We start from the raw sequence: 12868 nt of genomic DNA on the forward strand, positions 1-12868 counted from the left end.
CAGAATAACAATAATGAGATATTTTTTGTTTTATCATTCATTACTCTATGATTTAACAGTTACAACTTACAAATATAAAATTATGATAGTATTTTCTAATTTCCAGATTCCAATTTATTTCAATATATGTTACCAATTTCAGGACCATTCTTGTTTGGAGATTTTACTCTTAAAGTCGAAAGTTTATTTTTAGTCGTTTATTATTCAACAATGTATTACTAGATACCTATTGAGATAAGAAATATTATTTTTGTTTTAATTAAGTATTCGTAAATTAATCAAAAACCACAAGTACAAAAAATACACGAAAACAAATCTTATAAAAAGATAAGTAAAGGAAGAAAGTGACATATGGAAGTCAGTGAAGCATATTGACATTAAAACAACTTTGTCACTAAAGTATATTATATCCATACATTTTTAAATGTTTTACTAATGATGGAGTCAACAGAAGAAGTTGGAGTTGTTAAACCACCGAAACTAAAGTTACTGAATTGTGTAATTTATCCTGGTGTTGTTAACAATGTGGATCATGCTATTAAAAACCTTGGTGGTATTGATGAAATTGCACATGCATTTGAACGTCAAGATGCCACATTGTCCGTTAGTTTGGTAAAATCAGAATTTGGACCAACATTAAGTGGTCATAAAAACTTTGGCAGATCATTATTAGTATCTGTGAAAACTAAATTTAAAGTGAATAAAAAAACCGGAATAAAAAGTTCAATGGAAATTCAATCTATTGAAGTTGTAGGTGTTGTGCAAAAGACTTATACATTTACTAATATGATAGATTTTGCTTATTTTCCATCTCAACCTAATTGTTCAGAATTATGGCATTCTAAAAACTTGATAGATATGCAATGGGCGTTAAAAAAAAATGTTCCATTAGTTTTGTTACCAAACAAGCTTGGTAATCATAATGAACCACAGTCTGACTTTTATGATCTAGTAAATCTTAAAAAACTTGACATGTTATCAAAAAAACACCGATTACGACCATATGTTCGTAATTTTACTAAGAATAATCGTTTTGATGATAATGATTTACCACCTATACCTTTTGACTTATTGAAGTATTGTTTAACTGTCAAAATGTTTTCACCGGATGAAAAAAGATTAATTGATAAACTATTTGAAAAAAGACCTATTTGGGTAAAACCTGCACTCTTTCATTTTGCTAAAGTTATAAACAAAGAAAAAATGAAATATTTACTGCCAACTACAGGATACTTCACAACAACAGGACCTTTTCGCCGCATGTGGGTCAGGCAAGTTAACTTTTGAGTTGTATAAAGTTTTTATTAGTTATTATTAAAGTTTGGAAATAGTTACTTGATGGTGAGGATAAGGTTTTTCTTTAACATGATGTGGCTATTGAGATTTTTTTTGCAGTTGGTGATATTTATTTCACTCATTATTGTACCAGTGGGATTGTTATTATAGTTGTCACTGACCAGTACAAGAATAAACGTAACATATCTTTTGGTTTTTTACCCAAAATCTAAATAATGTATAAAAGGGAGTTTATTTTGACATTATTGATTACTCTTACACACAGACTCAGTAAAAACTGATACATCATTTAAATCATAAGCATTAAAACACGCATTTGTATAATAATTTAAGTAAACATTATATTTATTATTATACAATAATAATAAAATATTTAAACAACATTTAATCATGCATTATATTTATGGTCAAAAAATATAATAACATAATTAAATTGTTTTCCTAACTGGGATGACTAGGTATGTTGGATATTTTTCTATCTTAAGTTTAAGTTGGATATTGAAGGAGTGAACGTTATAAGTATTTTTATTATGTTTAACAAAATATAAAAAAGGAGGATAGAAGCGGTTTAGAATTGAAGGGTACTAGTCCTGTGGTAATATGAAAAAGCAACATTAAGAAGACATTTGTCTTGTGTTAAAAGGGGTTGGTGGTTAGTGATAATTTTTGTGAAGATTATAGGTAGAATAGATATTAATGACATCTATTACCACCCTAACACCCTCCTTTTCCCATTCGGCTATGATGAATTAGGCGGGTAGTACACTGGATGTAAAAAATATGTTTCTATTACTTATAAGATGTTTTAACTTATTAAATAATGCAACTTTTTTTACAGACATGGATACAATTATCATAATGATCCGTCTAACTACATATATCAATTAATTGAGATACGAAATAACTGGCTTGATGACCATCACCCAGCTAATCCAAAAAAAGCCAAATTCCAAATCCAAGATTACGATCCAAATGCTGCTGAAAAACAGTTTTATTTCTCACCAAATTCAATTCCATTATCAATTGTAGCCAATTATCAGTTATGTGATATTCATTTGCCTGAAGTTCAAGAAATGTTGAAAAATGCATCTCTGTCGTCTTCTTGTAGTAAAACGGCAGGATGGCTCAGTAAAGAGTTTATTGATAAAATTAGAGTAGTTATGTATAAATATTTAGAAAGTGCATGGCAAAAGTATTTAATGGGAGAATTATCTTTAAATGACACTGAACAGATTAAATTGTATAAGGATTATATGGAAGAAGACAATTTAGATTATACTAGACAGAGAATAACAAAAATATTAGAAGGGCATGAGGAAAGCAATCAAGACAGTGAAGAAAATGATGAAATTAATTTTGAAAATGAAGGTCCTAATGATGAGTATGATAAATGGGCTGCACTGGATCGTGACGAGTTAGCTAAAATAGTTTTTTCAGATTCTCGCGTCAAAACAGAAGCGATCAACTCCAATCCTGGTAGTGATAATGAATACGATGTTGATTTTAAAATTAATAACTTGAGTGTTACTAGTTAAAGAAAAATTAAATGCTATTTTTCAAAATAATGTAATTTTTCGTTTATATTTTTATACTAATAGAATGTTACATACACTTATAACATATATATTTATTAATAATTCAACAAATTAAGTGCTGATGCAAAATTGCAACATATTTAGAATTTATATGTGTATCACGACTGGGATGTGTATAATTATTAGAACATTAAGACAGGGCTGGCATTTTGAAATAACACAATTTGCTGCATAATGTAGAAAATTATTAGTATTACATTAATTTTGTTGTAATTTTATCTTTATTATATTATTTAAAAAATTAAAAATAAATATCATATTTAAAACTTTGTAACATAGCTACAATCATCTTATTTTACCATTTTATAAAAATTGTGTCGTTATTTTCAACAGAATAATAATCTAATGATTGGTTCATATTGTTCATAGTGTATTCAACATCTGGGTTCTGTTAACAAAAAATGCATACATTTATTAGTATCACAATATGAAAATTGTTTGAATTAAACTTTTTTTATACAAAAAATTAAGCATTATTTATAATTTAATATTGAATTCAGTGGCGTACTTAGCTTTTTGCGTCCCTAGGCTATTTTTTCTAAGCCCCCTTCCAATTTTTTGCAATTGTATTTTTCCAATCATTATAACCTATTGATGCAAGTAAATGATAATCCAATTCACCATAGATTTTTGTGATATTTTTAGAGAAATACCGAATAGAATAAATCCCGCCGCACTGACGAGACACCGTCATTCTGTAGCAATGTCAATTTTTCATCGAACATTCAATTTTTTTTTTGTAGAGATATAAAGTTCCATTCACTAAAGGTAATTATACCAACTACTAATTGAAGTACATCATTAAAAAAAAAATTGCTACTCACAAAAAATGCCACCCTAGGCTCCAGCCTACTTAGCCTGACGTTAAATACGCTACTGATTGTATTAAGATAAATAGTAATTTTATTAAATGTGATAAAAAAAGTTATCGAAAAAATATTAACAGTACAAGTTTTACCTGTAATGTTGAGTAAGTGAATTCTAATGGTTTATTTCCTAAATTAAATAATCGTTTGCTCAACTCTTTTAATCGATTAAGAGTCATGGTCACAGGCAGAGTTTTTGTTTTCATGTTATGTTTTACATTCGATTCTTTACAAAAACTCACTAATTTAATGCTTATAGTCTTGATTTTGTTTGACGTGTTAATGTCTTCTGAATAATCGGAACCATATTCTAGAAAAAAATTGTACACAATCATTAAAAAAAAAATAATTTTACAAATAGTTTGCTGAACAGAACTAAAAAAACTTTTTTATTGCATACTTGCAGTAAGTTCTAAGTAACGTGGGTATTTTAGGAGAAAATCCTTTCTTTCTTCATCATTGTTTAACTGTCTATGCCATATTATATCTAATTCCTTTAAAAAATCTCTTTCAAAGTGTTTTCTTTCAATTATTGTGATTGCAGTTCCATTTAATGTCTAAATTAAATTAAAAATATAATAAAAATGTCTTCTAAATAATTCATGTGCTGTTTTTATTAAGTGCTCTTTGCTTAAGTATGTTTATAAATGAATAATATGGATACAAAAGAAAAAAATTAAGTTTATATGGTAAGTTTCCAAACAAATGAAATGTTGTCAGAAATAAAAATTTTAATAGATATGTACTGTCAGAGTTGATAACCTCGATACTATTTGCAAAGTGTAATTTGCAACAGTCATTCCTTTGAGGAGTGGATTGTTTTGAATACTTAGAGAAGTGAGTGATGCCAATTTGTTAAATTCGTTTACTGACTCCATCTTAATAAAAAAAAAAAAGAATTAATAATTAGTAATGTGTTAAATGTATATAAATAAACATTAGAAAAAAGTCTTACATCTTGAATATTATTATCTCTAACCATTAAGTACTTCAGCGATGGAAAAGATGATGGCAACACACTGATAGCAGAAATTTTATTTTGGTTTAAGTTTAAGCATTCTAATCTATAAATATGGTACCATATTTATTAATATGTAGTAATAATAAATCATTGAATATACAAGATATAAGTATTTATTAATTTTAAGAGATATATTACTTCGTGAGTGAGCTGAGTTTATTAACTTCTGACCAGGAAAGATGATTGTTTTCCAAATTTAGAAATACTAAATTATTAATGGTATGCGTAGCAGTTTCTAATTCACCAATATTATTATCAGGAACCTTCAATATAAATATTCAGTGTTGTAAAAAATAAATTGTTTTCATGAAAAAAAACTTGAGTATCTAACTTATATTTTAATACCTACTTCTAATATTTCAAGAAGAGGAAAAGCTGAACACAAACACATGACATTATTCCAACTATAATTTAAATTACCTAGAATAATTTGTTTTAAGTTTTTATAAGAATCGTTCAACTTTTTACAATCTAATGGCATTTCTATAATATTAAAACTGAAAAATTATGAATACATTTAATTAAAGTTAGCTGATGAAAATTGCAAATAGAAATTACCTTAAGTTCAAGCTAGTTAAATGTTTCAACTGCTTGCATATTTGAGAAACAGTTTCCCAGTTTGAAAAACAATTACTACATAGCTCTAAATCTGTTATCTGTGGACAGCATTCTTCTATTTCTCCAAATTTGTCTGCACTTGTAATAGATTCATGGTTCAAATTTACATAGGTTAACTGATTAAAATTCCTGAAACACGCACAAATAACACAAATATTTATTTAACTATTACAGTAAAATGAGTAAACAGATACATAAATGAGAAAAATGAACAATAATAACAATAACAATAATAATAAAATCCCACAGTAATAATAGAATCTAAATTCGGTAGATCACAATACAATTTACATTTTTTAATATATTTCTAAAAATATTGTTTAAATTTAAACATAATAAAGTAGTAATACTGACATTTGTTTTTCCTGGAGTTTTTGCATTCCAACAACTTCAAACAATGACATTTTTGATTGCTTTATAATTGCAGATATTTCTTCATCAATAATTGGATCACAATTTTTACCGTACTTATTTTTGAATGCTTCTAAAAAACTAACTTCACAAAGTGTAACTTTTTCAGGTCGTACGAATGAAGCTCCATTTGTATGTCTGTAATATTTAGTTTTTATCAAAAGACATTGCACTTTTTATCTTACTTTCAAGATGACTTACGTAGTTTTGAAATATCTAGTACCATTGTAAATACCATCGTGTTTACCTCTAAGTGGATCATCCCACTCAACTCCAACCCAAATCCCTTCAGTTCCTGGAATAGGTCCAACATATCGAACAATTCCATAATATGAATCAATAGACACCTTACGTCCAGTTTTAATTGATTGTTTAACTTTTAATATGTCCGACATGAGTATGATCTTATTTTTTTTAAGTTAAAGATAATTTCCGGTAAGGTACTTTCCGACAATCAATACTTTGCTATACGCAAAATGTAGAAAATATTTATTACAGATTACAACTCTATCATTATAATAATAGATTACTACTATGACTAGGTTTAAGGTTTATTAATATAAGTTGTACTGTGTACAGGTAAAGACGTATAATACATTAATAATTTACTTAAATAGAAGTCGAAAATCAAAAACTTAAGACGAATTCAATTGTTAAAAACTTAAATTGTTATAGAAGATGAGTATATTGCTGGGATATAGTATAGTTGTTTACAGTCATCTATAAGTAATAAGTATTAAATATTATTAAGAAAAAAATATTTGAGTACATCACTTAGCTTTAGTCAACAGTTATCACTTACTATTCAGCACTCGGTAGTTAGCAGTTTTCATAGTTTTTACTAATTTTATAATTTTAATCAGCGTTCAGCCCATTATAAAATGTGATAACTACACAAGACTTGATAACATAATAATAAAATGTTTATGGATAAATACTTTGGTTATTAAGAGCTGTGAAAGTATGCCTCGATAAATAAACAGGTATGTCCTCAATTTGTGATAGTCGCAAAATGGCTTCCCGGGTTTCCATGCGATCACTTCAATTTCTTACTAAAGGAAAGCATCAGCCATATTGTAAAAATTGATAACACAAGTAGTAGACATACCTATAGATTTATCATGACCTGTTATCTATTTCATGTTTGATAACCATTTATGGTATTTGTTTTTATATAGCAGTTCTATACATTCAAATTAGCATTTAGCAGGTAATTCGACAGCCCACATTGAAATATTGAATTGACTACTAATTAATCTAAAATTCTTATTCAGTAGTGGCATAACTTGTTTATCGTTACTCGTCAGACGCTTAATGACATGTTAAACAATAAATACTATTTTCGTTAGTTTACCGATTTACGGTTTTATATTGTAAACGATTAATATGTTAGTTTGTTGACCTCTGGAATAATTATCCTTAAATGTCATAGAGATTTCATTCAATAACGGTAAGTATATCATTTTGAATAAAAGCTTCAAGATATAATCAATATGTTAATTGATAAATTAGTGAAAACTTGACAATCTAAGCTTACATTTTTCATACAATACAAAATCTTTTTACTTACAGTATCTGAAATGTAGATCTGATGGTTTATTAGGGTTACTTACTGGTAACTACATTAAGGGTGCCCACAGGATAAATGTTTACCGAAGGTATGACTAAATAGTTATAATTGGTTGGTAAAAAAAGTCCAGTTAATCATATCATTTTAGTATTGAGTTATACCGTGGTGAGTATATTTTAAAAATCCCTTAAAGGTAATAGTCCATTTGGCCTTTCTATATAAACATTATTTAAAAGAAATTTTCAGAATAATCCTTGAGAAGTTATAAAATGTATATTTATCAATAAAAAATAGAACTTGATTTGGTTCTCTATTGAAACTATTATTAGATACTTTTGAAAAGATTAATAATTAAATACTAATTAACAGGTTAGAGAAAAATCATTCATTAGTTTTTGTTAACAAAAAAATCTGTAATTAAAGTGTTCATTCATTATAATAAGTACCTATTCTTAATTTAAGATGCATAGTGCCAGAAAATCTTAAACGTCAAATCCTCTATATCAAGAATATGCCAATTATAATTTTTAGATGTCATTGTTTAACCCTCCATTGAGAGAACGGTTTTTAGTCTCATTAAAATTAAGCGTGATTAAGGTAAACTTTTCTCGTTAGGCACACAAAGGGTAGGGTAATGAAAAGATTGATTTTTCAATATATTTGTATCAGAAAATCACTCTTTCCAATGCTCCACTCTTTATATCATGTCAGTGGGGTAGATTTTTACCCAGTGCGCCTTACATATGTTTAAATGACAATTTAAGACAAATTAAGTTATCAACTATTAGTATGTAAATTAACTATTTTTAGGTTTGGGTCAGTTTGGTTATGAAATAATATATTATTTTTAAATGTTTCTTGTACCTAATAAAACAAAATTTAATTTTTTGTTGGCTAAGCTTTTCTGGCGCTCTGCGTCTCATTTATTTTCCTAAGTTTTTTTTTATCACTGGTCTTTTGTTTCTATTTTTGTTAAATTAACACAATATCACTTTCAATTCTATTGCAAAAAACTTGTATTCATATTATAATAATAGTCATTTTATTTTTGTTTTCCCTAGGTTTTATTAATTCCATATTAACCACATTAAGTTTATATCAAGATACAATTTTTATTAAGAAAAAATAGTATTAATAAAAGAAATACTAACAACATAATCAGGGGAGGACTTTACAATTTGCCCCCCTCTTATGCTTAATAAAATTGGCCACTCTTATAAAAAAAATATTCTGTACAGCAAAACGTCCTCGCATAAAAATATTTTTTGAATGTATTTCATACATAAAAATTTAAAAAAAAACGTTCCCATTTTAATGTAATATGTACAATTTATTTTTATTAAGTAAAAATGTATATAAAAATATTTTAACCTTGTAATACAAGAAAACATTACATAAGTCATTTTATTTTGTTCTCTTAACGACTGTTTCTTTTTTTAGATTTTTAGAAAAACTATACTCTTTAAACTAATAGACAATAGAACCAATATAGGCTGATATTATTATGGGTTAGCGGTATTGTCTCAGCCGTTACAATTATAAGGGAGGGGGCTGACAGGACTTTTTAATATTTCTGACATTCCAATATATGTTACCAAGTAGAAAATAATAACCTATACATTAAAAAACCAAATTTTTTTGGAAAAACCATGTAACCGATATCAATTCAATATTCGATAAATTGATTATTATTATGCTGGTGGCGGTGATTTTTTTTTATAATATTAAGTGTGTTATCGGTTTTGAAAAAAAACCTATTCTACAATATCTGATATTGTATATCGATTCATGTATCGGGTCACTTATTATAATAATTAATTAAATTAGTTCAACGTACAAAACACATTGGAAATTTCACAAAACAGGATTCTTACAACTTTGGAGGTATTTAAAAGAATAACTAGACTCTCTAGAGAATTAGGATTAAGTCCGGATTTGGAATAAACGAAAAAAATTTATATACTTTGGTTCTTTTTCCAAAAAAAAACATAATTTTGTTGTTCATTTTCTAAAATGGAGTCCGAGGATTTTAATTTGTAAGCAATATTTACGAAAAAACCTAATTATTTAAAAATAAGTGTATTGTAAAAGCAGTGCAGTAGTTTAATTAACTTAAAAGCTTAATTTATTTTGTACTCTAAGGTACACTTTTCATACTGGGTCATTTATACAACGGACTTTCTCCCAAATACATGTTGTCATGTGTCTTTTAGAATTACATCGTAATTTGCAATAAAATATTCGTGTATTAAAATAAGGTATGAGATAAGTGCGGTTGAGCAATGCACGCGAGTAAAAATAATAATATGCACCACCCTTCTTCCCGTCCTAAACTTTGAACTTTAATAACTTCAAAAATAATTATCCAAAACTGTTTATTGAACAGTCAAAATGTTTAGTAAATTATTCTTTATTTAAAAAATTGATAATATCTACGTTACTATGTAAGTTTTAAAAGTTCATCTAAAAATAACTTATTCGTAAGGGGGTTAAAATATAAAAACTTGTGAATAACTGAAATCACGTTTTATAAAAACAATACGAAAAATAAAAATTCAATAACTAGTTAAACCATATGAGACATTGAATGGGTAACTTAAAAAAAACGTAGTATACATTAAATTTGGGCAGTATTACTGCAAGAATATTTCTCTATCGTGTATCTAGAAATAAAGTTCTCAGTTTATCCAACGTTTGCATCTATATTGTACCTACTACGAGGTCTAAATAATAAGTAGTACAAAAAACAATTAGTTAATGATCTTAATAATTTTAAATGTTTTCATGTAAAAATTGAACTGAAGGCTTATGAAGATTAGTTTTTATTATTTATATGGATATGCTCGTGAACTGTGAAAAGGGTTATACTTATTAATATACTAAAATTAACCAACAGGAAAGGAGTGTTGCGAGAGCACTCCTCTCCTTACTATTTTTATAACTATTGTACCAATGTTTCCTGTAGTGTCGTTTGTTCAGTTACTTCGACCTGTACACTTTTGATGTGCTACCGTTTTGAATTTTTATATTTTACAGTAAAGAAATATTTATATTTTCTCTTTTCAGCGCATATATATGTTACGTGATGCCAACAGCAAAGATCTCTGTGCGGGAAGAAGATATTATCCGATTAACTTTAGAATTTTTATATAATCGTGAACTTCATATTTCCCAATTAAGTGTTGAACGTGAAACGGGTGTAATAAATGGAAGTTATTCAGATGATGCGTTATTCCTTCGTCAACTTATCCTGGATGGTCAGTGGGACGACGTACTCGAATTTATTCAACCTTTAGAAGCAATACCAAATTTTCCTACGAATAAATTCAGATACTGTATCTTACGCCATAAATATGCGGAATTAATATGTATGAAATCAGAAGCAACTGTAGTTGGTAGTGTAGACACTGCTGTAGAGGAAGTAGTCAAAGTATTAAATGAGTTAGAAAAAGTTTGCCCGACTAAAGAAGAATATTCTAACTTATGTTTGATGTTGACTTTACCGAGACTTTCTGACAACTTGGGATATAAAGATTGGAACCCGAGTACAGCTAGAGTACAGTGTTTTCAGCAAGTTTATCCTTTAGTGATGAAATTTTTGCCTTGCGATAAAAAACCAGTTATACCAGATTCTTCAAATGATCGGTTGATACAGTTAATTATAAAAGGCATACTATATGAGTCGTGTTGTAATTTTTGTAAATCTAAGGCGGTTGGAAGTAAACAACCTTTTAGCTCTAGTATTTTGAATTTCTCCCACATATTTAATAGCTCAAGTAGTTATAAAGATACAGATCTTAGCTTGATGTCGTGGCTTCAAAGCATTCCAGCTGAAACTTTTGTCGTGCCGTTTGAACAAAAAACTTTAAATGTTGAACTCGAACAATTGGAAAGACCTTCTCTCGAAACCTCATGGACAGAACACATGCTTGTCACTCCTATAAAACCTAAACAATTTCCTCATTCTGCTATGCCTTTTACGAGACCGAGATCTGCTGCTGACATAATGTCTCGTTCGCTTTTACCGAATCTTGATCAAACTACATCATCTTCATCTCTCATGTCGTCTATTGGAGTGTCAAACATACCATCGAATCTAGTAAAATCGTCTTTTGCTAGTTTTCATCTAACAGGATTAAAAAGCAATTCGGCAATGACCAGCTCTGTAGATAAGTTATTTGAAAGTGAAGTGTTCGTAAATAGCATTAATGGAGAACTTCCGTCTATAACTGAAGTCGTCACACCAGTCAAGGAAAACAGAATAAATCCTTCTGAACTGTCTTCTCCTGAACCAAGTAGATCGTCAAATTCCACAACGGCGTCAAACACAACGCGTTCGTCTAGACGGGATTCGCTGACTGATCGATACCAGTCCATGTCTATAAATCAATCAAATACCAGTTTTGATATGCAGAATAGTCAGTGTGATCTTTTAAAAGAATATCAAAGACAAAAACAAAGGTATCAAGATGCTCTGCAAGATCAAGAAAGAGAACGTCTTGAGTTAATCCAACAGTTACGAAATACCGAATCAAAACTTCAAGAAGACAATGGGTATGTGTAAAAATAACTAGATCGAAATGTTTGTATAATATTATTTTCTTTTTAGAACTATATCCAATAGAACTTTATCTCGTGATTCTGAAATATTAGCAAATCCAAATGCTGCTAAACCACCGGTACCAACAAAAGTTAATGTGATAAATGAAAATGTCCGACAAATACAAGTAAGAGAATAACATAACACTAACAAATTAGCTATTTATGCTTGATCTGTCTAATCATCACCTAAAAAAATCGGTTATAGACTTAAGTCAGACTGATTATAGATTAATAGTACTCGACGAGATTCTAATGAATAATTATCGTTTAAAAAATATGTTAATTAGTTATATTTAAATTGTGTTTTGTAAAATAAGTTACCCGCATTAAAAGCTCCATAGGTGGTAACTAGGCGTACCTGTCCAAGGTTAACGTTTGTTTTTTATGATATTTATTGGGTGAGGTCCACCTACTGGTTAAGGTGAGACTTGTTTACTCGGTATAATTTGGTTGCGCGTGAATAAAAATGTTGATGGATATCTGCTAGTTTGGTAAATTTGTAGCGTACCAAATAAAATGCTATTTTGCTAGTTATATAGAAAAAAAGTATTTGTTTAGAATAATATATATGGATAGGTACGCTAAAAAAGTATGATCATTGGCTTAAAGTCAGCGTGTTAATTTGGTTAATTGTTTTCTAGTAACTGATTAAATTGATAACTAAATCATGATAGGGGGTAACCTTGAAACTACTTTTAAGTCCAATCAGATCTGCGTAAACAAGACTAACGTTTCTACAAATTGCTAATCTTAAAATACTATGCCTGATAAAAAATTTAATAATTCACCATTTCTCACTCTTCTTTATAGAAAACTTAATTTTTCATATTTCAACTTTTATACGCTAGAACTTTGTAAAAAATATTCAGAAATCAGATATAGTTGATAT

The 12868-nt window shown here is 28.3% G+C and overlaps 3 protein-coding genes across 5 annotated transcripts; 2 read left to right on the top strand and 1 right to left on the bottom strand.

Moving 5' to 3' along the window:
- The first annotated feature begins 65 nt into the window (after window positions 1-65).
- LOC126836061 (general transcription factor 3C polypeptide 5) lies at window positions 66-3173 on the top strand. The gene is made up of 2 exons (XM_050569050.1): window positions 66-1271; window positions 2135-3173. The coding sequence occupies exons 1-2, from the start codon at window positions 436-438 to the stop codon at window positions 2829-2831; spliced, it is 1533 nt and encodes a 510-aa protein (XP_050425007.1). The 5' UTR covers window positions 66-435; the 3' UTR covers window positions 2832-3173.
- Window positions 2946-7252, bottom strand: LOC126836060 (tubulin-specific chaperone E). Of its 3 annotated transcripts, XM_050569047.1 has the most exons (12): window positions 6610-7252; window positions 6417-6527; window positions 6009-6272; window positions 5751-5945; window positions 5337-5525; window positions 5128-5275; window positions 4917-5041; window positions 4713-4821; window positions 4504-4635; window positions 4158-4314; window positions 3850-4067; window positions 2946-3279 (listed from the first exon to the last, which is right to left on the bottom strand). In XM_050569047.1, the coding sequence occupies exons 3-12, from the start codon at window positions 6200-6202 to the stop codon at window positions 3187-3189; spliced, it is 1560 nt and encodes a 519-aa protein (XP_050425004.1). In that variant the 5' UTR covers window positions 6203-6272; window positions 6417-6527; window positions 6610-7252; the 3' UTR covers window positions 2946-3186. The 3 variants fall into 3 exon arrangements, with proteins under 3 accessions (XP_050425004.1, XP_050425005.1, XP_050425006.1); XM_050569048.1 differs by lacking the exon at window positions 6417-6527; XM_050569049.1 differs by lacking the exon at window positions 6610-7252 and having other exon boundaries at window positions 6417-6585.
- Window positions 7253-10747: 3495 nt separating this feature from the next.
- Window positions 10748-12116, top strand: LOC126835896 (WD repeat-containing protein 47-like). The gene is made up of 3 exons (XM_050568759.1): window positions 10748-11031; window positions 11149-11931; window positions 11987-12116. Exons 1-3 carry the CDS (start codon window positions 10748-10750, stop codon window positions 12114-12116), a joined length of 1197 nt encoding a protein of 398 aa, XP_050424716.1.
- Window positions 12117-12868: the final 752 nt, after the last annotated feature.

Source organism: Adelges cooleyi, unplaced genomic scaffold, assembly GCF_023614345.1.
Source record: "Adelges cooleyi isolate 19-005CV unplaced genomic scaffold, UGA_ACOO_1.1 ACOO_flye_CR_arks_rails_tigmint_CR_PRNA_23, whole genome shotgun sequence".
Taxonomy (NCBI): Eukaryota; Metazoa; Arthropoda; class Insecta; order Hemiptera; family Adelgidae; genus Adelges; species Adelges cooleyi.